Consider the following 27,986-nt stretch of genomic DNA (forward strand, 5'->3'; position numbering starts at 1 on the left):
ATATACAGCTCCTGCATATTGCTGACTCATCTCTCTCTCCTCCCTCCACCCCTACAGATAACCGACAGGGCTTCTGTTTCACCGAGGTGCTCCAGACTATGTGCCAGCAGGGCTCCACCAATAGGAACAGTGTCACCAAATCTGAGTGCTGCTGCAACCTCGGACGTGGCTGGGGACCCCAGTGTGAACTCTGCCCTCTGCCTGGCACCGTGCAGTACAAGAGGATGTGCCCACTGGGACCCGGGTACACCACCGACGGCAGAGGTTAGAGAGGGGAGAGGATGTGAGAATGGGTTGAGGGAGGGTCATAGTAAATGTTAAAGGAGATAGGGATGTGTGTGTGTATGTGTGTGTGTGTGTGTGTGTGTGTGTGTGTGTGTGTTTGTCTAACCTCCTTGCCTACTGTTGTTGCAGACATCAATGAGTGCACGGTGATGCCAGACCTGTGTAAGAACGGCCAGTGCATCAACACCATCGGATCGTTCCGCTGCCACTGCAACGTGGGTTATACCACCGACTTCACCGGCACCTCCTGCATTGGTATGACCCATCTCTCTCTCTCTTACTGGGCCTTTGACCAAACCATCCTGCCTCGGGGTAGAAATGGCCCTCATTCTGATCATATTACTTACTACTTTCCTGTTCTTTTTTTAGATATGGATGAGTGTTCCGCATCTCCCAAGCCCTGTAACTTCCTGTGTAAGAACACAGAGGGCAGCTACCTGTGCTCCTGCCCCAGAGGATACACTCTGCAGCCTGACGGAAAGACCTGCAAAGGTGGGTCAAATCAAATCTAATATTATTTGTGACATGCTTCTTAAACAACAGGTGTAGACTAACAGTGAAATGCTTACTTACGGGCTTACTTGCCAACAATGTCAGGGAAGTTAGAAACCAATATACACAGGCAGTTAGAAAAGCCAAGGCTAGCTTTTTCAAACAGAAATTTGCTTCCTTCAACACAAACTCAAAAAAGTTCTGGGACACTGTAAAGTCCATGGAGAATAAGAACACCTCCTCCCAGCTGCCCACTGCACTGAGGATAGGAAACTCTGTCACCACCAATTGAGAATTTCAATAAGCATTTTTCTACGGCTGGCCATGCTTTCCACCTGGCTACCCCTACCTAGGTCAACAGCACTGTACCCTCCACAGAAACTCGCCCAAGCCTACCCCATTTCTCCTTCTCCCTAATCCAGTCAGCTGATGTTCTGAAAGAGCTGCAAAATCTGGAACCCTACAAATCAGCCAGGCTAAACAATCTGGACCCTTTCTTTCTAAAATGATCTGCCGAAATTGTTGCAACCCCTATTACTAGCCTGTTCAACCTCTCTTTCGTGTCGTCTGAGATTCCCAAAGATTGGAAAGCAGCTGCGGTCATCCCCCTTTTCAAAGGGGGGGACACTCTTGACCCAAACTGCTACAGACCTATATCTATCCTACCCTGCCTTTCTAAGGTCTTTGAAAGCCAAATGAACAAACAGATTCAATATCTTAACCACCATCGATAAGAAACAATACTGTCCAGCCGTATTCATTGACCTGGCCAAGGCTTTCGACTCTGTCAATCACCGCATCCTCATTGGCAGACTCGATAGCCTTGGTTTCTCAAATGATTGCCTCGCCTGGTTCACCAACTACTTCTCTGATATAGTTCAGTGTGTCAAATCGGAGGGCCTGTTGTCCGGGCCTCTGGCAGTCTCTATGTGTGTGCCACAGGGTTCAATTCTTGGGCCGACTCTCTTCTCTGTATACATCAATGATGTCGATCTTGCTGCTGGTGAGTCTCTGATCCACCTCTACGCAGACGACACCGTTCTGTATACATCTGGCCCTTCTTTGAACACTGTGTTAACAACCCTCCAGACGAGCTCAGTGCCATACAACTCTCCTTCCGTGGCCTCCGATTGCTCTTAAATACAAGTAAAACTAAATGCATGCTCTTCAACCAATCGCTGCCTGCACCTGCCCGCCCGTCCAGCATCACTACTAATAAATTGGATGCAGTCTATCACAGTGGCATCCGTTTGGTCACCAAAGCCCCATATACTACCCACCACTGCGACCTGTACGCTCTCATTGGCTGGCTCTCGCTTCATACTCGTCTCCAAACCCACTGGCTCCATGTCATCTACAAGACCCTGCTAGGTAAAGTCCCCCTTTATCTCAGCTCGCTGGTCACCATAGCATCTCCCACCTGTAGCACACGCTCCAGCAGGTATATCTCTCTGGTCACCCCCAAAACCAATTCTTCCTTTGGCCGCCTCTCCTTCCAGTTCTCTGCTGCCAATGACTGGAACGAACTACAAAAATCTCTGAAACTGGAAACACTTATCTCCCTCACTAGCTTTAAGCACCAGCTGTCAGAGCAGCTCACAGATTACTGTACATAGCCCATCTATAATTTAGCCCAAACAATTACCTCTTCCCCTACTGTATTTATTTATTTATTTGTTTATTTTGCTCCTTTGCACCCCATTATTTCTACTTTGCACATTCTTCTACTGCTTATCTACCATTCCAGTGTTTTACTTGCTATATTGTATTTACTTTGCCACCATGGCCTTTTTTTTGCCTTTACCTCCCTTATCTCACCTCATTTGCTCACATCGTATATAGACTTGTTTCTACTATATTATTGACTGTATGTTTGTTTTACTCCATGTGTAATTGTGTTGTTGTATGTGTCGAACAGCTTTGCTTTATCTTGGCCAGGTCGCAATTGTAAATGAGAACTTGTTCTCAACTTGCCTACCTGGTTAAGTAAATGTCAAATAAAATATATTCTAAAAAATGTAGAGAGAAAAAATGTAAATAATAGAAAAATGCTAACACTAGAAAAGGTAGAAGCTGTTCAGGGTCATGTTGGTTCTAGACTTGGTGCATCGGTACTGCTTGCCGTGCGGTAGCAGAAAGATCAGTCTATGACTTGGTTGGCTGGAGCCTGCTATAGAGGTCCTGGATGGCAGGGAGCTTGGCCCCAGTGATGTACTGGGACGTACGCACTACCATCTGTAGCGCCTATCAGTCGGACGCCAAGCAGTTGCCATACCAAACGGTGATGCAGCCAGTCAAGATGCTCTCAATGGTGCTGCGGTATAACTTTTTGAAGATCTGTTGGCCCATGCCAAATCTTTGTTCAGGATGTCCAGGATCCAGTTGCAGGGGGAGGTGTTCAGTCCTAGGGACCTGAGCTTACTGATGAGGTTGGAGTGCACTATGGTGTTGAACACTGAGCTGTAGTTTATGAACAGAAATCTCACATTGGTGTTCCTCTTGTCCAGGTGGGAGAGGGCAGTGTGGTGGAGTAAAGATTGCGTCATCTGTGGATCTGTTGGGGAGGTATGCAGATTGGAGTGGGTCCAGGGTATCTAGGATGATGGTGTTGATGTGAGCCATGACCAGCCTTTCAAAGCATTTCATGGCTATAGATGTGAATGTTACGAGGCGATAGTCATTTAAACAGGTTACCTTGGTGTTCTTGGGCACAGGGGCTTTGGTGGTCTGCTTGAAACATTAAGTTATTACTCAGGGAAAATGTTAGTGAAGACACTTGCCAGCTGGTCAGAGTACACATCCTGGTATTCCGTCTGGCCCCACAGCCTTGTGAATGTTGACCTCTTTAAAGGTTGGCTACGTAGAGCGGGATCACACAGTCATCCAGGGCAGCTGGTGCTCTAATGCATGGTTCGGTGTTGCTTTTCATGAAGCGAGTATATTAGACATTCAGCTCGTCTGGTTGGCTCGCAATATCCATATTTTTACCCCTCAATTCCAGATCTGGATGAGTGTTCCACCAAGCAGCACAACTGTCAGTTCCTGTGTGTCAACACCATCGGAGGGTTTACATGCAAGTGTCCTGCAGGTTTCACCCAGCACCAGACCGCCTGCATTGGTGAGTAAATTTTTTTTTACCTTCATTTAACTAGGCAAGTCAGTTAAGAACAAACTCTTATTTTCAATGACTGCCTAGGAACAGTGGGTTAACTGCCTGTTCAGGGGTAGAACGACAGATTTGTACCTTGTCAGCTCAGGGATTTGAACTTGCAACCTTACGGTGAACAAGCCATGAACAAGATACACACTTTGTTTAGGACAATTCTACTACCTAGAAAAGTTAAAGAACCCTTAGACTTAGAGCTGGTAGTTCCCCTAAGCACCTCACTTGCACCTAATTTGACCCGAAACATTTTTTTGAATGAAATCTCATGAATGTGTATCTTCATCTCTCGTAGACAACAATGAGTGTAATGGGCAGAACAGTGTGTGTGGCTCCAGAGCCTCCTGTGTCAACACTCCCGGCAGCTTCAACTGTGACTGTGGGAAAGGTTTTTCTCTGGACACCACTGGCCTGGAGTGTGAAGGTAAGGATCCAACACACAAGCACGCATGCAGACACACACACATACTCCCTGCCATAATCACACACTCACACACTCCCTGCCATAAACACACACTCACACACTCCCCACCATAAGCACACACACACACACACTCCCCGCCATAAGCAGACACATACACTCCCCGCCATAAGCAGACACACACACTCCCCGCCATAAGCACACACACACACTCCCCGCCATAAGCACTCACACACACTCCCCGCCATAAGCACACTCACACACACTCCCCGCCATAAGCACACTCACACACACTCCCCGCCATAAGCAGACACACACACTCCCCGCCATAAGCACTCACACACACTCCCCGCCATAAGCACACTCACACACACTCCCCGCCATAAGCACACTCACACACACTCCCCGCCATAAGCACACTCACACACACTCCCTGCCATAAGCAGACACACACACTCCCCGCCATAAGCAGACACACTCACTCCCCGCCATAAGCACACTCACACACACTCCCCGCCATAAGCAGACACACACACTCCCCGCCATAAGCACTCACACACACTCCCCGCCATAAGCACACTCACACACACTCCCCGCCATAAGCAGACACATACACTCCCCGCCATAAGCACTCACACACACTCCCCGCCATAAGCACACTCACACACACTCCCCGCCATAAGCACACTCACACACACTCCCCGCCATAAGCAGACACACACACTCCCCGCCATAAGCACTCACACACACTCCCCGCCATAAGCAGACACACACACTCCCCGCCATAAGCACTCACACACACTCCCCGCCATAAGCACACTCACACACACTCCCCGCCATAAGCACACTCACACACACTCCCCGCCATAAGCACACTCACACACACTCCCCGCCATAAGCAGACACACACACTCCCCGCCATAAGCACTCACACACACTCCCCGCCATAAGCACACTCACACACACTCCCCGCCATAAGCACACTCACACACACTCCCCGCCATAAGCAGACACACACACTCCCCGCCATAAGCAGACACACACACTCCCCGCCATAAGCAGACACACACACTCCCCGCCATAAGCACTCACACACACTCCCCGCCATAAGCACACGCACACACACTCCCTGCCATAAGCAGACACACACACTCCCCGCCATAAGCACACTCACACACACTCCCCGCCATAAGCAGACACACACACTCCCCGCCATAAGCACTCACACACACTCCCCACCATAAGCACACGCACACACACTCCCCGCCATAAGCAGACACACACACTCCCCGCCATAAGCACTCACACACACTCCCCGCCATAAGCACACTCACACACACTCCCCGCCATAAGCACACTCACACACACTCCCCGCCATAAGCAGACACTCACACTCCCCACCATAAGCAGACACACACACTCCCCGTCATAAGCAGACACACACACTCCCCGCCATAAGCACAACACACATACACTCCCCGCCATAAGCACACACTCACACACACTCCCCACCATAAGCAGACACACACACTCCCCACCATAAGCAGACACACACACTCCCCGCCATAAGCAGACACACACACTCCCCGCCATAAGCACTCACACACACTCCCTGCCATAAGCAGACACACACACTCCCCGCCATAAGCACTCACACACACTCCCTGCCATAAGCACACTCACACACACTCCCTGCAATAAACAGACACATTCACTCCCCACCATAAGCAGACACACACACTCCCCGCCATAAGCAGACACACACACTCCCCGCCATAAGCACACACACATACACTCCCCGCCATAAGCACACACTCACACACACTCCCCACCATAAGCAGACACACACACTCCCCACCATAAGCAGACACACACACTCCCCACCATAAGCAGACACACACACTCCCCGCCATAAGCAGACACACACACTCCCCGCCATAAGCAGACACACACACTCCCCACCATAAGCAGACACACACACTCCCCACCATAAGCAGACACACACACTCCCCGCCATAAGCAGACACACACACTCCCCGCCATAAGCAGACACACACACTCCCCACCATAAGCAGACACACACACTCCCCGCCATAAGCAGACACACACACTCCCCGCCATAAGCAGACACACACACTCCCCACCATAAGCAGACACATACACTCCCCACCATAAGCAGACACACATACACTCCCCACCATAAGCACACACTCACACACTCCCCACCATAAGCAGACACATACACTCCCCACCATAAGCACACACTCACACACTCCCCACCATAAGCAGACACACACACTCCCCACCATAAGCACACACTCACACACTCCCCACCATAAGCAGACACATACACTCCCCACCATAAGCAGACACATACACTCCCCACCATAAGCAGACACACATACACTCCCCACCATAAGCAGACACACACACTCCCGCCATAAGCACACTCACACACACTCCCCACCATAAGCACACTCACACACACTCCCCGCCATAAACACACACACACATACACTCCACCAACTTTTGCAAGATGTAACACGAAATGCCTTAATGAATGTCCAACTTCCCCATGTCTGTGACCTCTCCTTCAGATGTGGATGAGTGTGGTAGTAACCATCGCTGTCAGCATGGCTGTCAGAACATGATGGGAGGTTTCCGCTGTGGCTGTCCTCAGGGCTATGTGCAACACTACCAGTGGAACCAGTGTGTGGGTGAGTGGGACAGACACACACCAGTCACAAGACCAGTCACTTACTTAAACACGTTTTGCTTCAAGGGGTGCATATGGCCACAAGACATGTCACTGCCCAGTATTGAGACACAGGAGCTGTCCTCTGTGTGTCATAATCTCAATTCAGGACCTAACTTACCAAGTATCTGCATCGATCAACTAAATCTGATACCGTGTGCACGTCGTGCTTAGACTTGTCTTTTACTCATTTTGACACATCAATCTATCTTTCTCTCTCTCTTTTCTCTCTGTAGATGAGAACGAGTGTTCGGGTGTGTCTGTGTGTGGCTCGGCCTCCTGCTACAACACCCTGGGCAGCTTTAAGTGTGTGTGTCCATCCGGTTTTGACTTTGAGCTGGGAGGGGGTGGGTGCCAGGATGTCAATGAGTGTTCCATGGGCAGTAACCCCTGCAGTTTCGGCTGCTCCAACACAGACGGAGGATACCTGTGTGGCTGTCCTGGAGGTTACTACAGGGCTGGACAGGGGTGAGTGGATGGGAGACTCAGCCTTACATTGACTGACTGACACCAGGGATTCCCCAATGGGTTGTGGCTTGTGGCTGATTCCTTATGGGTTAATGGCTCAAAACTTGGTCTTGGTTGCAACCATTGGTTTTATTCACTTATTGGGTGAAGATTTTTTTTTTTATCAAAAATATCTTAAAGACTTCAAAAGCTTTAGGTTGGTCACAGCACAAACAAACACGAACCACTGGGAACCTCATACAACACAACACTGTATGAACAGTCTCACTTATTTTCTCCACAAGAAAGAGTATCTCTCAGTGTTAAGGAATGTGAGTTCTACTTTGCGTTCTACTGTGAGTTCTACTGTGAGTCCTGACTTCTCTCTCTCTTTCTGTTCTCTCCCCAGTCATTGTATTTCAGGTCAGGGCTTCCAGGACCACTTTAGCTCAGAGGGAGATGATGAGGACAGTCTGTCTCCAGAGGCCTGCTACGAATGTAAGATCAACGGAGACGTCGGCAAGAAGGGCCGACACAGACGTCACTCTGCTGGAGACAACGACCTCAAGGTGCTATTGCTACTCTCTTTCCTCTTCTCTTTTTCTGCTATTTTGAAGTCTCTCACTCCTCAAATCTACAGGTTATAAATGTGTATGTTGTGTGTATGTGTATGTTTTTTTGTTATGTTGCTATGTGCTGACCCTCTCCTCCCTCATCTCCCCAGGAGGTGAGCATGGCCAGCCTAGACACCCAGGAGTCCATCCCCATGAACCTGAGCCTGGCCTCGCTGCACAACAAGGAGCCCCTGCTGGAGCTGCTGCCGGCCCTGGAGCCCCTGGAGCACCATGTGCGCTACGTCATCACTCACGGCAACCAGGACGAGCACTTCCGCCTGCTGGAACGCCACAATGGGAAGAGCGTGCTGAGGTTGGGCAGGAAGCCACCTCCCCCTGGCTCCTACCGCCTGGAGATCGCTAGTCTGCCCCTGTTCGGGCCGCGGCGCCTCCGACAGCTGGAGGAGGAACACGACAGCGACTACCTGCTGGGAGAGATAGGAGACGCCCTGCGCATCAAGCTGCACATCCACCTGAACTGAGCTGCAAGCACTCCAACCCTCCCCAACCTCCTTCTTTCCAGCCCCTGGACTAACCTTATAATGACCCCTCTGATCTTTGACCTTAACCCCAGGACCATCCATTAAATTGGGCTAGGGTGCTTTGAAAGACTGAGTCAAGCAGCCCAACCACCACTTTTTAATTGTCAAGTATTTTATTTTGTTTCCCTGACTACCCACACCCCTCCTTGCCCTCCTTACTGTATCTACCCACCCCAGACCCACCCCTCCTATAGATGTAAGATCTTAATTTGAGCCAGTTTGCTACAGCAGGAAAATAATTATACAGCAACAGGAAATGTGAATTATTACGTGGATTATAATTAATGGGCATTTTTGTAGGGGTTGATAATTATTTTGTTAGGGCAAATCAAGTCTGAAATTTCAAATTGGAAATGTATATACTACAATCAAATATACTACAAGTTTGCATTTCCTGCTGTGCAGGAACATTTCCAGCAACAAAGGAGTGATCAAATTAAGATCCTACATCTGTATTCTACTTGGAGAACGAGTGGAGGAGATTACAGAAAGGTGTGCAGTGCTTGGACCACAAAACCCTGCCATTTTAGATTTTACACACAAAATGGCTGACGAGAATCGATTCATGCCTTCGAATCCATGAACCTCTGGGATGAAGTAGAAATGGAAGAAGATGCACAAAAAAGCTGAAAATTGTTGAAATGCTAAATAATGTGCTATAAAGTGGGAAATTTTACTGTTGAGTTGAGCGTGTGTAGGACAATCTTCTTATGATGATGTGGAAAGGTAAGAACCACTGATTTGCTAAAAGAGTTCTAAGGGTATGTGTTGGTGAATGGTGGTCCAAGCAGTCCCTCGCCTGTCTGTAATCTCTGTGAAATCACAACACTGGGGATAGAGGTCATGCTTCGCCCTACTCGGTATTCTGTGTCATTTAATGTATTGTACTGTCAAAAAACTTCACACGAAGGACTGCAACATTTACACATGTCAGGTTTAACAGTAATGGAGAGTTGGTCATCATGCATAGTATACAACTTTAGGAGTAAATCACCATCGGTAAGCAGGGACCCTCTGGTGTGATGGCATGTGCTGCCGGCCCGCGTTCTGTTACCTCAATGCGTTTCACTTATGTCCTCCACTCACCATACAACGCTGTTGTAATGCTGCCTCTGGCCAGGAGAGGGCCACACTGTCCCTCAGCATGAACCATGTCCAGTGTCTCAGAGACAGAAGAGGAGGTAGAGGCCGCCCCTAATCACTGGTCCAGGATCAGATATTGTTTTATCTCCCTAATGGAAGGTGGGAATCGCGGGTAGGGTACTCTGATCCTAGTTCAGTGGTTAGGGGTGATTACTACCTCAAGTCCTCTCTCCAAAAGACTGCCAGGACATTGTACTAGTGGTGCTGCAGTTTTATATCGTGCACTGAAACTGCTCTTTGAATTTAATCAGAGAGATTTTGCTTAGAAACGCAGCAAACATCCTGAGGGATTTGGCTTTTAGAACTTTATTTTGAAGCTTTTCTGAGAGTTGGTATTCTGACTGGTAGTGGGAACTTATTGGATGGCTGAACCAACTGCAGCCCATAGAGAAACATAGCTGGAGACTAAACATATTGTAACAACCTCAATGGTACATAACAACGTTACCACAACAGACAGGTAACGTTTGGGATTTTTACAGAACACACATAAATGCGGGCACAAACACACAGGTGAACACCAAAACTCACTGACAACAAGCATCCATCAGCTCACAATTCTTTTTTTATCAGAGAAAAAGGTGCTAAATAATTCTGTCTCTTACATGATGTACAACAAAAAAATCAGTCTTGAATCTTGATTGCAAAAACTGTCATTCTTACTAGGTTTTATGTTTCATGTTTGTCTGTATTTTGTAATGTCTTAATGCTGAAAACCAATATTATCGAACTTGCTTCTTGAAAATGTAATTGTATATTTTTAAGTGAAATTTAGATGTTTTTTATGTTGTTTTTAAAAGCGTCAAGGCTGCCCAAGATTGAATGCCTTAAAGTGCTGGTGGCTTTGTTTGCACAGAAAAGAAAAGATCAAATCAAATCCTAGAGTGGCATCCATTTTGTGATCATGCAGTAGATTAGAACACTGTACCTATCATTGTCCTTCTCAGCTCATACTGTAGTCTCTGAGCTCATAATGCTGTCGGTTAGTGGGTGCGGATTGCCAGTAGCCTGATCCCAGATCAGTTTGTGCAACAACCATAGCATAAACAGATCTGGGACATGGTTGGATTGAGTGTCAGAGACCAAAACACACTACTATAGTAGCATTCCCACTCTACAGTTTGTCTCTCTATCGTGATGTTGACACTGTAACAAGCCTATAGGATCAATGCAAAAACATGGCCATCTATCGCTCACTCTGGCAGTGAGTGTCCCTAGCCCTGTTTATACCTGCCGCTAGCATACATCCTTAGTCCCGATCTCATCCTGATCTCGTCCCATTCTTGTTCTGATCTCTTGCCGCTCTTGCTCGTTTACACTTATAAGATCTGATTCAAATCAGTTCACAATGAGTCTTTTGAATCACCTACACCTGTCTAAAATGTGGGCACAATCAGAATGAGGACAAGATCAGAACAAAGGACGCATGTTAGAACCAGGTATAAATGTGGCTTCTGTCTAGTAACCTATTTCTGATGCTCAACTATGATTTTGCTCTCTGAACATCCAAGGTTACTGCACTGTTCCCACAGCCTGGGCTATATTTATGCATAACCATTTTTCGAACATGGGAACATTGTATACTTTATCTTTTTTTTTGTCTGTCCGTTATTTTATTTGCCAATACATGTTAAGAAAATAATGTGCGTGTGCGTACTGTATCTCAGCTTCAGTGTCAAACTTGAACTTCGCTGGTATCGCTCAATCAGTCAGTTCTGATTTGAATTTGAGGGAAAAAAAAGAACTTGAATGTCATTTCTTTAGAGGTGCTCAGGAGGGTGTAGAGAACACAGACAGACTCAACACCTGGAGCTCTCTCTGAAACCAGCTGATGGTTTCCATGACAATCATTGAGCCATACCATAACTCTAACTGGAGCAAAACTGAACATCCCTGACAAACTAGTCTTTTCTCATTTTCCAAACTCTTATTTTATGCTGGAACGAATCTAACATTAATTGGGTGTACACATATGCGATCTGTCAAATCTGAGGGATTCTCATCATTTTGTAAACTTTTGTCAGTGACATTTAATGGCAATAAAAGTATTGTGGGTTATATTTTTAAAGGATTGTCTTGGAGTTTCATTTTCCAGCTCGATGAATGTCCCATTAGCGCTTTGTTAAGGTGATTAAAGTGAGTTAATGTGCTGATATGTTTTATTGATTTTACAGGAAGAGTTATCGGTAACTGCCAAAATAAAGGAAACACCAACAAAGTGTCTTTATATGGCATTGGGCCACCACAAGCTGCCAAAACTGCTTCAATGCACCTTGGCATAGATTTTACAAGTGTCTGGAACTCTACTGGAAGGATGCGACACCATTCTTCAACAAGAAATTCCATAATTTGGTGTTTTGTTGATGGTGGTGGAAAACACTGTCTCACTTACCGTTCCTGAATCTCCCATAAGTGTTCAATTGGGTTGAGATCTGGTGACACACACACACACACACACACACACACACACACACACACACACACACACACACACACACACACACACACACACACACACACTTTAAACCCCCTATGCTCCTTTGAGATCCCTCTTTCAGTCACTGAGATCTCTTCTTCTAGCCATGGTAGCCAAGATAATGGGGCATTTTTAATAACTGGGCATTTTTATACATGACCCTAAGTATGATGGGATGTTAATTGCTTAATTAACTCTGGAATCACACCTGTGTGGAAGCACCTTCTTTCAATATACCTTGTATCCCTCATTTACTCAAGCGTTTCCTTTATTTTGTCAATTACCCGTATCTACCCATTCCAACCATTCACCCCCACACAGGAAATTGAAAAAACGAATTGAAGAACCCCATTTTATTTCACAGAATGAAACTTTGCGTAGCAAAAACAAAGCAGTTAGGAAATATATCTACTTACAAATCTTGAAAACGCAAGCAAAGCTGCCTGCTCTGACTCCCCTCGTCCCAAGACCTGGCTACCTCAAGAATCACAGTCCAACGATAAGATTGAGAGAGCTACAAACCACAGAAAACACTAGCAAAAGGAGACTCCAAACTTGAGTCGGAATACAAAAATAAAGTATTTCTGATCTTTCTAAAAGTCGCAGTTGTAGAGTTCCTTTTCACCAAGCTTGGCAGGGTGGCTAAAGCAAACAGGTCAACCAAAGAATATGTAGATATAGATAGTAAATATATGGCTTTGTTTCAGTTATACAGACACAAAACACACTAATAATATTTATATGAAGACAAATCACCCGTTTGGTTTCTTAAAGAGGTGACTGCATCTGTAAACACAGTTGTAATATAATAATAATCTGTCAGAATAATATTGGTTAAAAAGGTCGTAACTGCTGAAGATACTGTAACAAATCATCAACTGGAGGTGCAGAAACAGGTGAGATGTAAATACTGCAAGATACTATTATGTCTAGGTTTATTCTGTAGTTAAGAGATCTTGTTTGTAATCCCAGATCACAGGATGTTTGAAATGGCTTGGTAGCTCTCCCCTGCATTTTAGCCAGTCTACAGGGACTACAGCAGGGGGAGATGCAGCAGAGGGTTTTAAGGCAGCAGTGCAGTATAACCCCTTTCTACCTCTTGGTCTGAGTTTCAAGGAGGCTGCTCTTGAGGGTTCTGATCTCGGTCTGGGTCTTGAGGGTTCTGGTCTGGGTCTTGAGGGTACTGATCACTGTCTGGGTCTTGAGGGTTCTGAACTCTGTCTCGGTATTGAGGGTTCTGATCTCGGTCTGGGTCTTGAGGGTTCTGGTCTGGGTCTTGAGGGTTCTAAACTCGGTCTGGGTCTTGAGGGTTCTGAACTCAGAGTGGGTCTTGAGGGTTCTGAACTCGGTGTGGGTCTTGATGGTTCTGAACTCTGTCTGCGTATTGAGGGTTCTGAACTCGGTGTGGGTCTTGATGGTTCTGATCCCAGTATGGGTCTTGAGGGTTCTGAACTCTGTCTGCGTATTGAGGGTTCTGAACTCGGTGTGGGTCTTGAGGGTTCTGATCTCGATCTGGCTATTGAGGGTTATGAACTCGGTCTGGGTCTTGAGGGTTCTGATCTCGGTCTGGGTCTTGAGGGTTCTGAACTCTGTCTGGGTATTGAGGGTTCTGAACTCGGTGTGGGTCTTGAGGGTTCTGATCTCGGTCTGGGTCTTGAGGGTTCTGATCTCGGTTTGGGTTATGAGGGTTCTGATCTCGGTCTGGGTCATGAGGCTTCTGATCTTGGTCTGGGTCTTGAGGGTTCTGATCTCGGTCTGGGTGTTGAGTGTTCTGATCTCGGTCTGGGTGTTGAGTGTTCTGATCTCGAGGTGGGTCTTGAGGGTTCTGATCTCGGTGTGGGTCTTGAGGGTTCTGATCTCGGTCTGGGTCTTGAGGGTTCTGATCTTTGTCTGGGTCTTGAGAGCTCCAGTCTGACTACTTGTATGTTTCTACAGCAGGGCCAGTCAAACTGCCCCCTTTAAACCCTACCAGGGTCGTTTTCATTAGGGAACACCGTAGCAAAACGTTGTGCAACAGAAAAAACAAAAACAAGCCTTCCTTATTGGACAAGTTCTGGTAGTCCCTCTCTGTTTCAGTCCGTTTGGTCCCTAATGAACACGACCCAGGTCTAGACCAGGGCGTAGTCAAACTGCCCCCTCTCTGCACCCTCTTTGTGTTCGGTCCAGGAGGAGGATGGCATGCGGCTGTAGGGGTCCAGCAGGATGCGGAAGCAGCGCACCAGCAGGAAGACAAGGAAGAGCATGAGGAGCCCCACGAAGGCAAAGGCCGTCCTCTGCTCTGCGTCACCCCCCACCAGAGGAGGACTGCTGGGGGCCCCAGGGAGGGAGGGCCCAGGGGACAGCAGCAGCTCATAGTCCAGAGTGGGGACATCATTCATCCTCCAAGGGGTCCGGTGGCTGAAATGGCACACAAATTGGATGGTGGGGGTAGTGGGCCACAGGGGTTCGGAGGGACGGATGGACAGTGATATGTTCTATTCAGCCTTTGTTAATCCAGGTTAGTCTTTTTTTGATGAAGTGTCTTCTTCAAGAGAGATTTGATCTTGATCCCTTCTGACAGGGTGATAGACAGACAGTATGATCAGTACCAGTACCTCTTCTGCTCACAGTGACCGACCCATAGGCAGTAGTAGATGACTACAGAACATGTGTTTATCAGAGCCCTGTCGTATCCACTCTCTCACACAGACATCCACCTTGACAGACCGGACATGACACAGGCACCTGCCAGTGTGGATAAACACAGCAGTACAGCACAGGGCAACAGCGTACTGTACTAGTAGTACTACCCAGGTTCCTCAATGGGAGCTAATTGTGTACAGATGCGATATAGCCAGGTGTTGTCTGTAGTGGATGCTAATCACAGCCAGGCGAGACGTAGATGTGTAAACGAGCTGACAGCATGACTGCAGCATGCGCCTGTGTGTGTGTATATATTTGCGTAAACAATATGAGAGGCTAAAAGGCTAATCAGATCAGAGGGGGGATCAGTGGATCAATGATGCTGAATGTGAAAGCAACGCACAGCATTAGATGCTAAGTAAGCCTTTTCTCCAGGGAAGGGGCAGTTAGTGGGTTTGAAAAGCAGAGCTATGTCTATAGCCCAGTGTGGGTCTAACACCCTGCGGTCTCCCTATATAGTGTGTACTTTTAGGATTAAATACGTGGTGAAAGATGTCCGTCTGTCTGTGAATGGGAATGGGTTTGAACAGTCACTGATGTTAACAGTCAACGGTCCTGAGTCCTCGGTAGGGTATTACTGTGTTGAAGAAAAGGATCCTCTGAGAGAAGAGTTGGTTTCCTCTGGTGTCCTAAGCCAAGCATTAATCCAGGTCTGTAACCCAAGACTAACTGCTTCTCCTCCACTTCACTGCTTCCTCCCCTTAAAACACAACCTGGAAGCACAAGAAACACAGTCAACATTCCCATTATCATCACTCTGACTAACATCAATATAATGTTGTATGCATTATTTATATGCGTTATGGGACTTATAATGATTAGGTTGAAGGTTGACGCTCACAACCATGAGCCTTAATAGACCATAGCCAGAACAGAGAACTTTAAAACCCTGCAAACTCCACTAAATACTCTAATCAAATCAAATCACATTTTATTAGTCACATGCGCCGAATACAACAGGTGTTACTTATGAGCACCTAACCAACAGTGCAGTTTTAACAGTGGCAGTGGTGTGGAGAGGGGAGGGGGGAGGCAATGCACATAGTCTGGGTAGCCATTTGACTAGATGTTCAGGAGTCTTATGGCTTGGAGGTAGAGGTTGTTTTAGAAGCCTCTTGGACCTAGACTTGGCGCCCTGGTCCGCTTGCCGTGTGGTAGCAGAGAGAACAGTCTATGACTAGGGTGCCTGGAGTCTTTGACATTTTTTAGGGCCTTCATCTGACTCCGCCTAGTATAGAGGTCCTGCATGGCATGAAGCTTGGCCCCAGTGATGTACTAGGCCGTTCACACTACCCTAAGTAGTGCGTTGCGGTCGGAGGCAAACATGTTTTTTATGAAGTTGAACATCTGCTCTTTATGACAGAATGTTAAAAAAATTAAAAATTATACCAAGTTACACTTCGCAAAAGGTACCGGATTGGTGGAACGACCCATCATTGTTGATAAGCATCTATTCATTACAGCTAATGCTCTTCTAATGCAGCTATAATCATCCAGTAAATTAGTGTAATCAAGCAGAATGTCAGTGTAATACTCACTACAGCAGCTGGGAAATGTCAGAATGTTATTGTTATTTATTCACCTGAGTCTAACACTCATGACTGCACAGCCAGGCACGACTCCAACACCACCATTAAATTTGCCGATGACACAACAGTGGTAGGCCTGATCACCGACAACAACGAGACAGCCTATAGGGAGGAGGTCAGAGACCACCAACAAACTAACATGGCCCAAGCACACCATGACAGTCGTGAAGCGGACACGACAAACAATATTCTCCCTCAGGAGAGTGAAAAGATTTGGCATGGGTCCTCAGATCCTCAAAAGGTTCTACAGCTGCACCATTGAGAGCATCCTGACTAGTTGCATCACTGCCTGGTATGGCAACTGCTCGTTTTCCAAACTGTTCCTGGATGGTTGGGAGAAATTGCTATCGGAGGATGTCTTGGTATCATTTTTAAAAATGTATTATTATTTATTACAAAAAACACAAGGAAGGAGTAACGTTAAAGTATTCGAACATGAAGGACAAACAAAACAGCATCAAGACACTATCAAACATGTATCAGTCTTTCTGCAACAGAGCCATCCTTATGTGTGAGGGTGCGTGTGCATGATTTTGATATAAAATATATGTCATAGTTTCCTTTCTCATGATCACAATCTTGTGAAACCCGAACCCTCCAAGATCCCCCCCGCAGTTCCCCAATAGCTGTCCCTCAACCATTCGAGACCCCTCCCACAGTCCCCCCCCCCCCCCCGGAAGAAAAAAATAGTTGAAATACAATTAATTCCATTCCCCACCGCCAATAATCCCCAAATGCACCAACAACCAAGAGAATGAACTAAAGAGAAAAAAGGAAAAGACAGAAGAAAACAGCAAACAACAATGCAAAAAAAATGTGTAACTAGCCTCCTGGGTGGCGCAGTGTTCTAGGCCACTGCATTGCAGTGCTAGATGTGCCACCAGAGACTCTGAGTTCGCTGGGCGCGACCGGGAGGTCGCGATGCACAATTGGCCTAGCGTCGTCTGGGTTAGGGAGGGTCTGGCCGGTAGGGATATCCTTGTCTCATCACGCACCAGCGACTCCTGTGGTGGGTCGGTCGCAGTGCGCGCTAACCAGGTCGCCAGGTGCACGGTGTTTCCTCTGACACATTGGTGCGGATGGCTTCCGGGTTGGATGAGCACTGTGTTAAGAAGCAGTGCGGCTTGGTTGGGTTGTGTTTTGGAGGACGCGTGGCTTTCGACCTTCGTCTTTCCCGAGCCCGTACGGGAGTGGTAGCGATGAGACAAGATAGTAACTACTAACAATTGGATACCATGAAAATGGGGTAAAAATGTTTTTTTTTAAACACAAAAAAATGTGTAACTAAATAATACATTTAAAACAAAGGACAACTGAAATCATAACAGCAATGCCTACTGTATATGTTTGTGTGCATGTCAGGCACTATTACATGTATGTGTGTGTTGTTGTATGTGTTTATTTTAATGAGAGTGTGTGTATATGTATCTGTACAAACACCTGCACGGCATCTGCCTCAGGCAAACCGGCATTAGTTGTAAAAAGACTGCCACTTAGTGTCATTCAAATGTACTTTTATTATGTTTTATTTTGACTTTTTTTCCCTTTATCTTTTGACCATCATTCTCTCTCACACACAGCAACTCCACTCCCACTTGTCTCCAATTCCACATACCAACCCTCAGCTTCCCTCAGCCCATCCCATCTATCTCTGCTGGCCACCCACTTCGTGTTTCTACGCAACACATATCTTTCAACTATGCTATGATGTTTAATGTACAATTTCAATCTATCTAATCGAATAGAATCTACAGATTGCATGTTGAAGATAAATACTTTTACTAAGAGTATTAGTATATTAGTAATTGACTGACCCAGTCTCTCCAGATCTCCTAACAGTACTATTTCTAGGGTCAATCTGCACAAAGGCAAAAAGGCAATTTTTAAACAATGGATGAGCTTTTCTTATTAATCTACTTGAGAACCATTTAGGGTTCAAATAAAACTTTTGAATGGGGGAAGCTTTTAGAGAGAGGTTTAGTGCTTTTATATTTAATAATCTCAACCCACCCAAGTCATATTCATTATATAGACAGGCTCGTTTTATTTTGTCTGGTTTAGCGTCCTAGATAAAGCAAAATATTTTTTGCTCATATGATTTGAAAAACGAATCATCAGGCAGCGCCATAAGTACGGGGCAATTTTTCCATAAATAGACAGGTATTTACCTCTCCATGGTTGCAGGATCTTGTCTATTTTTACAAGTTTTCTATTGAAATTCATTGTGGATGTCACAACTTCTGCCGAAGTTGGTCCCTCTCCTTGTTCGGGCAGCGTTCGGCGGTCGACGTCACCGGTCTTCTAGCCATTGCCAATCCACCTTTCATTTTCCATTTGTTTTGTCTTGTTTTTCCACACACCTGGTATTCATTCTTCATTACATGTCGTGTATTTAACCCTCTGTTCCCCTCATGTCTGTGTGTGTAATTGTTTATTGTCAGGTTGGCACTCTTCCAGCTGGAAGTAAAGCGACAGTAAAGTGCCTTGTCCACTCATCTCTGCTCTCCTGTGCCTGACTTCCAATGCGCCAGCTACACCCACACCTTGACAGTGGAGAGCTTATTTATATATTTTGTGATATGAATACAGAGTATGTCTACTTCACCATCGGCCCATTTTATAGGTAAGCTGCAGGGTAATGTAAAATTTTTATTTTTTAAGGATCCAATACGTAATATTGTACACTTATCATAATTAGGGTTTAGTCCAGAGAGTACAGAAATGTTATCTAGATCTTTAATGAGACATTGCAGGGATCTAGCTTGCGGACTTAACATAAAACTTGAGTCATCGGCATACATGACACCTTTATTTTTAAGCCTTGGATTTCTAATCCTCTAATGTTGTTATTGGATCTGATTTTAATAGCTAGTATTTTGATGGCCATAACGAATAGATACGGTGACAGCGGACACCCTTGTTTAACTCCTCTTGACAATTTAAAAACTCTCTGAGAAGTAGCCGTTATTTACTATTTTACACCTGGGGTTGCTATACATTATTTTTACCCATTTTATTACCAACATTTTAAATATCCAGGCATTTATAAATCCAATCCAGTCTTACTTTATCAAATGCATTTTCAAAATCCGCTAAAAATACCATTCCTGGCTTCTTATTAGTTTCATGATGTTCTATTATTTCTAGTAGTTGTCGTATATTATCTCCAATGTATCGTCCATGTAAAAAACCTGTCTAATCAGGATGAACAATATCTGGTAAAAAACATTTTAATTCAGAGTGCTATGCATTTTGCTAGTATTTTTGCATCACAACATTGAAGTGTAAGGGGCCTCCAGTTTTTTGATAGACTGGGTCTTTATATTTGCCATCTGGGTCTTGTTTTAATAATAGAGAAATCAGACCTTCCTGCTGAGTACCTGCGAGATGGTACCATTCTTTATTCCTGGCTGTGTTCTTAGGCAAAATTGTGAGTGAGCCCACTCCCTTGGCTGAGAAGCAACCCCGCATGACACAGGACTGATGGTAGCGCTCACCTTGTCTTCTACGGACAAGCTTTTTTCCGGATGCCCCAAACAATAGGAAAGGGGATTCATCAGAGAAAATTACTTTACCCCAGTCCTCAGCAGTCCAATCCCTGTACCTTTTTGCAGAATATTCATCTGTCCATGATGTTTTTCCTGGAGAGAAGTGGCTTCTTTGCTGCCCTTCTTGACACCAGGCCATCCTCCAAAAGTATTCTCCTCACTGTGCCTGCAGATGCACTCACACCTGCCTGCTGCCATTCCTGAGCTAGCTCTGTACTGGTGGTGCCCCGATCCCGCAGCTGAATCAACTTTAGGAGACGGTCCAGGCGCTTGCTGGACTTTCTTGGGCACCCTGAAGCCTTCCTCACAACAATTGAACCGCTCTCCTTGAAGTTCTTGATGATCCGATAAATGGTTGATTTAGGTGCAATCTTACTGGCAGCAATATCCTTGCCTGTGAAGCCCTTTTTGTGCAAAGCAATGATGACAGCACGTGTTTCCTTGCAGGTAACCATGATTGACAGAGGAAGAACAATGATTCCAAGCACCACCCTCCTTTTGAAGCTTCCAGTCTGTTATTCAAACTCAATCAGCATGACAGAGTGATCTCCAGCCTTGTCCTCGTCAACCCTCACACCTGTGTTAACGAGAGAATCACTGGCATGATGTCCGCTGGTCCTTTTGTGGCAATGCTGAAATGCAGTGGAAATGTTTTATGGGGATTCAGTTCATTTGCATGGCAAAAAAGGACTTTGCTATGAATTGCAATTCATCTGATTACTCTTCATGACATTCTGGAGTATATGCAAATTGCCACCATACAAACTGAAGCAGCAGACTTTGAAAATTAATATTTGTGTCATTCTCAAAACTTTTGGCAACAACTGCACATTGTCATCCCTGCTAATACGATTGTCTAGACTTGCTCTCTCTTCCTCCCTCTCTCTCTCCCTCCCTCCATCCCTCTCCTCTCATCCTCAATCACCAGCTCCCCAGTGGTATCCACTTCTGACACACAGCTCCCTACAGACTCTGACTGGCTGCCTCTCCAGCTGTAAGGACTGGCTACATGTATGATTACATGTATGATTACACACAGCACTATGGTCTTTCATTAAAGTACTACATCTGAGAGCTTGAGTGAAGGAACTTTAATATAAAGTGAGAATGGGCTAATTGTGTGTGCGCACCACAGCAACCAGAGACAGATGGCAGCACCACACCACACACAACTATTACATCACAAAACAGTACAGGCATGCAGACTAGCCTGACTAGTTGAGTGTCTGATGCTACAGAGTCATACATGTCCCTCAGCATGGGGGTTCATCCCAGACACGTGCACACCAGGGTTTCTGTTAGGAAAACGTAGAGCCAGACATTTGACCTGCAGCATTTCAATTGACCGGACATTTGAGAAATTGACCTGACCCATATGCATTGGGTGCGTAACCTGATTAGGGTGTCCACCCACAGTGCTCAGAATGACAGAAATCACAATTAGATTATGATAATTAATCTAACAGAACATGCAACTCGAGGATGCAATGGAATATGTCCTTCTTACCAAATTCTGATGTGCACTTTGAGATGTTAGAATAACGATCCACATTTACCTTTCCTCAGCCAACAAGACGAGATAAAGAACAGCAAAATCACAAACCTTTGTCAATCTACTATCCTCCATAGTAGAAAATGTTACCTATTCTATTGGTCAGCTTGTCATTCTGTGCGAGAACGAAATAGCCTACCTAAAATTGACTCTGGGACAGTTATAGGACAATAGATCCCAAACTCATACAACCAGTAGACCTAGGCATTACACCAAACATCTCAAGCTAAAGGTTGATGCAACGGAAGAGGAAGTTTAGCTTAAAATGTTGATAAACTATTATTTCTTCACATTATAACACAGCAATGCCCACTAGGCAGTAGGCTACACTCGAATGACAAGACGAACACCTATGTGAGAATGCTGTTCATTGACTACAACTCAACAACTCGTTCAACACCATAGTCCCCTCCAAGCTCATCACTAAGCTCAGGACCCTGGGACTGAACACCTTTTTTTGCAACTGGATCCTGGACTTCCGGACGGGCGCCCCCCCAGGTGGTAAGGGTAGGCATCCGCCACGCTGACCCTCAACACGAGGGCACCTTAGGGGTGTGGGCTTAGTCTCCTCCTGTACGCTCTGTTTACCCATGACTGTGTGGCTGCGCACGACTCCAACACCATCATTAAATTTGATGACGACACGACGCTGGTAGACATGAACACTGACAACAATGAAACAGCACACCTGGCAGTGTGGTGCCAGGACAACAACCTCACCCTCAACATCAGCAAGACAAAGGAGCTGATCGTGGACTACAGGAAACGGAGGTGCAAGCACACCCCCATCTACATCAACGGGCTGTAGTGGAGCGGGTCGAGAGCTTCATGTTCCTCGGTGTCCACATCACTAAGGAATTAACATGGTCCACACACACCAACACAGTCATGAAGAAGGCACGACAACACCTTTTCCCTTGGTATGGCAACTGCTTGGCATTCGAACGCAAGGCGATACAGAGGGTAGTGCTTACGGACCAGTACATCATACTGCCATCCAGGACCTCTATACCAGGCGGTGTCAGATGAAGGCCCTAAATATTGTCAAAGACTCCAGCCACCCAAGTCATAGACTGTTCTCTCTGCAACCGCACAGCAAGTGGTAACGATGCACCATCTGGAACCAACAGGACCCCGAACAGCTTCTTCCCCCAAGACCCTGAACAGCTTCTTCCCCCAAGACCCTGAACAGCTTCTTCCCCCAAGACCCTGAACAGCTTCTTCCCCCAAGACCCTGAACAGCTTCTACCCCCAAGACCCTGAACAGCTTCTTCCCCCAAGACCCTGAACAGCTTCTTCCCCCAAGATCCTGAACAGTTTCTACCCCCAAGACCCTGAACAGCTTCTACCCCCAAGACCCTGAACAGCTTCTTCCCCCAAGACCCTGAACAGCTTCTATCCCCAAGACCCTGAACAGCTTCTACCCCCAAGACCCTGAACAGCTTCTACCCCCAAGACCCTGAACAGCTTCTTCCCCCAAGACCCTGAACAGCTTCTACCCCCAAGACCCTGAACAGCTTCTTCCCCCAAGACCCTGAACAGCTTCTACCCCCAAGACCCTGAACAGCTTCTTCCCCCAAGACCCTAAACAGTTTCTTCCCCCAAGATCCTGAACAGTTTCTACCCCCAAGACCCTGAACAGCTTCTACCCCCAAGACCCTGAACAGCTTCTTCCCCCGAGACCCTGAACAGCTTCTTCCCCCGAGACCCTGAACAGCTTCTATCCCCAAGACCCTGAACAGCTTCTACCACCAAGACCCTGAACAGCTTCTACCCCCAAGACCCTGAACAGCTTCTTCCCCCAAGACCCTGAACAGCTTCTTCCCCCAAGACCCTGAACAGCTTCTACCCCCAAGACCCTGAACAGCTTCTTCCCCCAAGACCCTGAACAGCTTCTACCCCCAAGACCCTGAACAGCTTCTACCCCCAAGCCATAAATAGTTAACCAAATAGCTACCCGGAAAATCTGCATTGACCCCTTTTGAACTCTTTTGCTGCTACTGCTTATTATCTATCCTGTTGCGTAGTCACTTTATCACTATCTATATGTACAAATCTACCTCAATTACCTCGTACCCCTGCACATCAACTCAATACTGGAACCCTGTGTATACAGCCAAGTTATCATTACTCATTGTGTATTTATTCCTTGTGTCATCATTTTTATATTATTTAAAAAAGTGTCCCCTCTGCATTGTTGGGAAGGGCCCATAGGAAAGCATTTCACTGTTAGTCTACACCTGTTGTATACGAAGCATGTGACAAATAACATTTATTTTGATTTGTATGTTCGTTCCAGTGTGAACAGTAATGTGAGAGAGCTCATGTGACAAATATGAAACTATCCATTAGATATGTTGAAAGAGGGGAGATCTAAAGATGTAACAACTAGCATAATATGACTAGGATTGTGCCTTTGTGTCACGTGTGCTCCCTCTCCAGCCTCTAGGTCACCAGGCTGCTCGTTATGGTGCACAACCGTCACCATCGTTACGAGCACCTGCGTGTCGTCAGACTCACCTGTACTCCATCACCTCCTTGATTACCTTCCCTATATATGTCACTCCCTATGGTTCCTTCCCTATATATGTCACTCCCTTTGGTTCCTTCCCTATATATGTCACTCCCTTTGGTTCCTTCCCTATATATGTCTCTCCCTTTGGTTCCTTCCCTATATATGTCACTCCCCTTTGGTTCCTTCCCTATATATGTCACTCCCTTTGGTTCCTTCCCTATATATGTCACTCCCTTTGGTTCCTTCCCTATATATGTCACTCCCTTTGGTTCCTTCCCTATATATATGTCACTCCCTTTGGTTCCTTCCCTATATATGTCACTCCCTTTGGTTCCTTCCCTATATATGTCACTCCCTTTGGTTCCTTCCCTATGTATGTCACTCCCTTTGGTTCCTTCCCTATATATGTCACTCCCTTTGGTTCCTTCCCTATATATGTCACTCCCTTTGGTTCCTTCCCTATATATGTCACTCCCTTTGGTTCCTTCCCTATATATGTCACTCCCCTTTGGTTCCTTCCCTATATATGTCACTCCCTTTAGTTCCTTCCCTCTATATGTCACTCCCTTTAGTTCCTTCCCTATATATGTCACTCCCTTTGGTTCCGTCCCTATATATGTCACTCCCTTTAGTTCCTTCCCTATATATGTCACTCCCTTTAGTTCCTTCCCTATATATGTCACTCCCCTTTGGTTCCTTCCCTATATATATCACTCCCTTTAGTTCCTTCCCTCTATATGTCACTCCCTTTAGTTCCTTCCCTATATATGTCACTCCCTTTGGTTCCGTCCCTATATATGTCACTCCCTTTAGTTCCGTCCCTATATATGTCACTCCCTTTAGTTCCTTCCCTATATATGTCACTCCCTTTGGTTCCGTCCCTATATATGTCACTCCCTTTAGTTCCTTCCCTATATATGTCACTCCCTTTAGTTCCTTCCCTATCTCCCTTTGGTTCCGTCCCTATATATGTCACTCCCTTTAGTTCCTTCCCTATATATGTCACTCCCTTTAGTTCCTTCCCTATCTCCCTTTGGTTCCGTCCCTATATATGTCACTCCCTTTAGTTCCTTCCCTATATATGTCACTCCCTTTAGTTCCTTCCCTATCTCCCTTTAGTTCCTTCCCTATATATGTCACTCCCTTTAGTTCCTTCCCTATATATGTCACTCCCTTTAGTTCCTTCCCTATATATGTCACTCCCTTTAGTTCCTTCCCTATATATGTCACTCCCTTTAGTTCCTTCCCTATCTCCCTTTGGTTCCGTCCCTATATATGTCACTCCCTTTAGTTCCTTCCCTATATATGTCACTCCCTTTAGTTCCTTCCCTATCTCCCTTTGGTTCCGTCCCTATATATGTCACTCCCTTTAGTTCCTTCCCTATATATGTCACTCCCTTTAGTTCCTTCCCTATCTCCCTTTAGTTCCTTCCCTATATATGTCACTCCCTTTAGTTCCTTCCCTATATATGTCACTCCCTTTAGTTCCTTCCCTATATATGTCACTCCCTTTGGTTCCGTCCCTATATATGTCACTCCCTTTGGTTCCTTCCCTATATATGTCACTCCCTTTAGTTCCTTCCCTATCTCCCTTTGGTCCTTCCCTATATATGTCACTCCCTTTAGTTCCTTCCCTATATATGTCACTCCCTTTGGTTCCGTCCCTATTTTTGTCACTCCCTTTGGTTCCTTCCCTATATATGTCACTCCCTTTAGTTCCTTCCCTATATATGTCACTCCCTTTGGTTCCGTCCCTATATATGTCACTCCCTTTGGTTCCTTCCCTATATATGTCACTCCCTTTAGTTCCTTCCCTATATATGTCACTCCCTTTAGTTCCTTCCCTATATATGTCACTCCCTTTGGTTCCGTCCCTATATATGTCACTCCCTTTGGTTCCTTCCCTATATATGTCACTCCCTTTAGTTCCTTCCCTATCTCCCTTTGGTCCTTCCCTATATATGTCACTCCCTTTAGTTCCTTCCCTATATATGTCACTCCCTTTGGTTCCGTCCCTATATATGTCACTCCCTTTGGTTCCTTCCCTATATATGTCACTCCCTTTAGTTCCTTCCCTATATATGTCACTCCCTTTAGTTCCTTCCCTATATATGTCACTCCCTTTGGTTCCGTCCCTATATATGTCACTCCCTTTGGTTCCTTCCCTATATATGTCACTCCCTTTGGTTCCGTCCCTATATATGTCACTCCCTTTGGTTCCTTCCCTATATATGTCACTCCCTTTAGTTCCTTCCCTATATATGTCACTCCCTTTAGTTCCTTCCCTATATATGTCACTCCCTTTGGTTCCGTCCCTATATATGTCACTCCCTTTAGTTCCTTCCCTATATATGTCACTCCCTTTAGTTCCTTCCCTATATATGTCACTCCCTTTGGTTCCGTCCCTATATATGTCACTCCCTTTAGTTCCTTCCCTATATATGTCACTCCCTTTAGTTCCTTCCCTATATATGTCACTCCCTTTAGTTCCTTCCCTATATATGTCACTCCCTTTAGTTCCTTCCCTATATATGTCACTCCCTTTAGTTCCTTCCCTATCTCCCTTTGGTCCTTCCCTATATATGTCACTCCCTTTAGTTCCTTCCCTATATATGTCACTCCCTTTGGTTCCGTCCCTATATATGTCACTCCCTTTGGTTCCTTCCCTATATATGTCACTCCCTTTAGTTCCTTCCCTATATATGTCACTCCCTTTAGTTCCTTCCCTATATATGTCACTCCCTTTGGTTCCGTCCCTATATATGTCACTCCCTTTGGTTCCTTCCCTATATATGTCACTCCCTTTGGTTCCGTCCCTATATATGTCACTCCCTTTGGTTCCTTCCCTATATATGTCACTCCCTTTAGTTCCTTCCCTATTTATGTCACTCCCTTTAGTTCCTTCCCTATATATGTCACTCCCTTTGGTTCCGTCCCTATATATGTCACTCCCTTTAGTTCCTTCCCTATATATGTCACTCCCTTTAGTTCCTTCCCTATATATGTCACTCCCTTTGGTTCCGTCCCTATATATGTCACTCCCTTTAGTTCCTTCCCTATATATGTCACTCCCTTTAGTTCCTTCCCTATATATGTCACTCCCTTTAGTTCCTTCCCTATATATGTCACTCCCTTTGGTTCCGTCCCTATATATGTCACTCCCTTTAGTTCCTTCCCTATATATGTCACTCCCTTTGGTTCCGTCCCTATATATGTCACTCCCTTTAGTTCCTTCCCTATATATGTCACTCCCTTTAGTTCCTTCCCTATATATGTCACTCCCTTTAGTTCCTTCCCTATATATGTCACTCCCTTTGGTTCCGTCCCTATATATGTCACTCCCTTTAGTTCCTTCCCTATATATGTCACTCCCTTTGGTTCCGTCCCTATATATGTCACTCCCTTTAGTTCCTTCCCTATATATGTCACTCCCTTTAGTTCCTTCCCTATATATGTCACTCCCTTTGGTTCCGTCCCTATATATGTCACTCCCTTTAGTTCCTTCCCTATATATGTCACTCCCTTTAGTTCCTTCCCTATATATGTCACTCCCTTTAGTTCCTTCCCTATATATGTCACTCCCTTTGGTTCCGTCCCTATATATGTCACTCCCTTTAGTTCCTTCCCTATATATGTCACTCCCTTTGGTTCCGTCCCTATATATGTCACTCCCTTTAGTTCCTTCCCTATATATGTCACTCCCTTTAGTTCCTTCCCTATATATGTCACTCCCTTTAGTTCCTTCCCTATATATGTCACTCC

The 27,986-nt window shown here is 45.8% G+C and overlaps 2 protein-coding genes across 3 annotated transcripts in view; one reads left to right on the forward strand and one right to left on the reverse strand.

Moving 5' to 3' along the window:
* The window catches only part of LOC110532018 (fibrillin-2-like), a 111,149-nt gene extending 99,219 nt beyond the window's left edge, over window positions 1-11,930 (forward strand). For both annotated transcript variants that reach the window (XM_036965331.2, XM_036965390.2), the window contains exons 56-64: window positions 58-264; window positions 415-540; window positions 655-777; window positions 3,779-3,895; window positions 4,236-4,364; window positions 6,959-7,078; window positions 7,353-7,584; window positions 7,973-8,132; window positions 8,288-11,930. In XM_036965331.2, coding sequence (XP_036821226.2) covers window positions 58-264; window positions 415-540; window positions 655-777; window positions 3,779-3,895; window positions 4,236-4,364; window positions 6,959-7,078; window positions 7,353-7,584; window positions 7,973-8,132; window positions 8,288-8,659 — 1,586 coding nt within the window. In that variant the 3' untranslated portion in view covers window positions 8,660-11,930. The remainder of the gene's footprint in view (window positions 1-57; window positions 265-414; window positions 541-654; window positions 778-3,778; window positions 3,896-4,235; window positions 4,365-6,958; window positions 7,079-7,352; window positions 7,585-7,972; window positions 8,133-8,287) is intronic.
* A 2,516-nt stretch (window positions 11,931-14,446) lies between these two features.
* On the reverse strand, window positions 14,447-14,716 carry ctxn1 (cortexin 1). The gene has a single exon (XM_090202866.1). The coding sequence runs from the start codon at window positions 14,714-14,716 to the stop codon at window positions 14,447-14,449; it is 270 nt and encodes an 89-aa protein (XP_090058992.1).
* Between the last annotated feature and the right edge of the window lie 13,270 nt (window positions 14,717-27,986).

Source organism: Oncorhynchus mykiss, chromosome 1 (assembly GCF_057628025.1).
Source record: "Oncorhynchus mykiss isolate SJ-2025 chromosome 1, ASM5762802v1, whole genome shotgun sequence".
Lineage (NCBI taxonomy): Eukaryota > Metazoa > Chordata > Actinopteri > Salmoniformes > Salmonidae > Oncorhynchus > Oncorhynchus mykiss.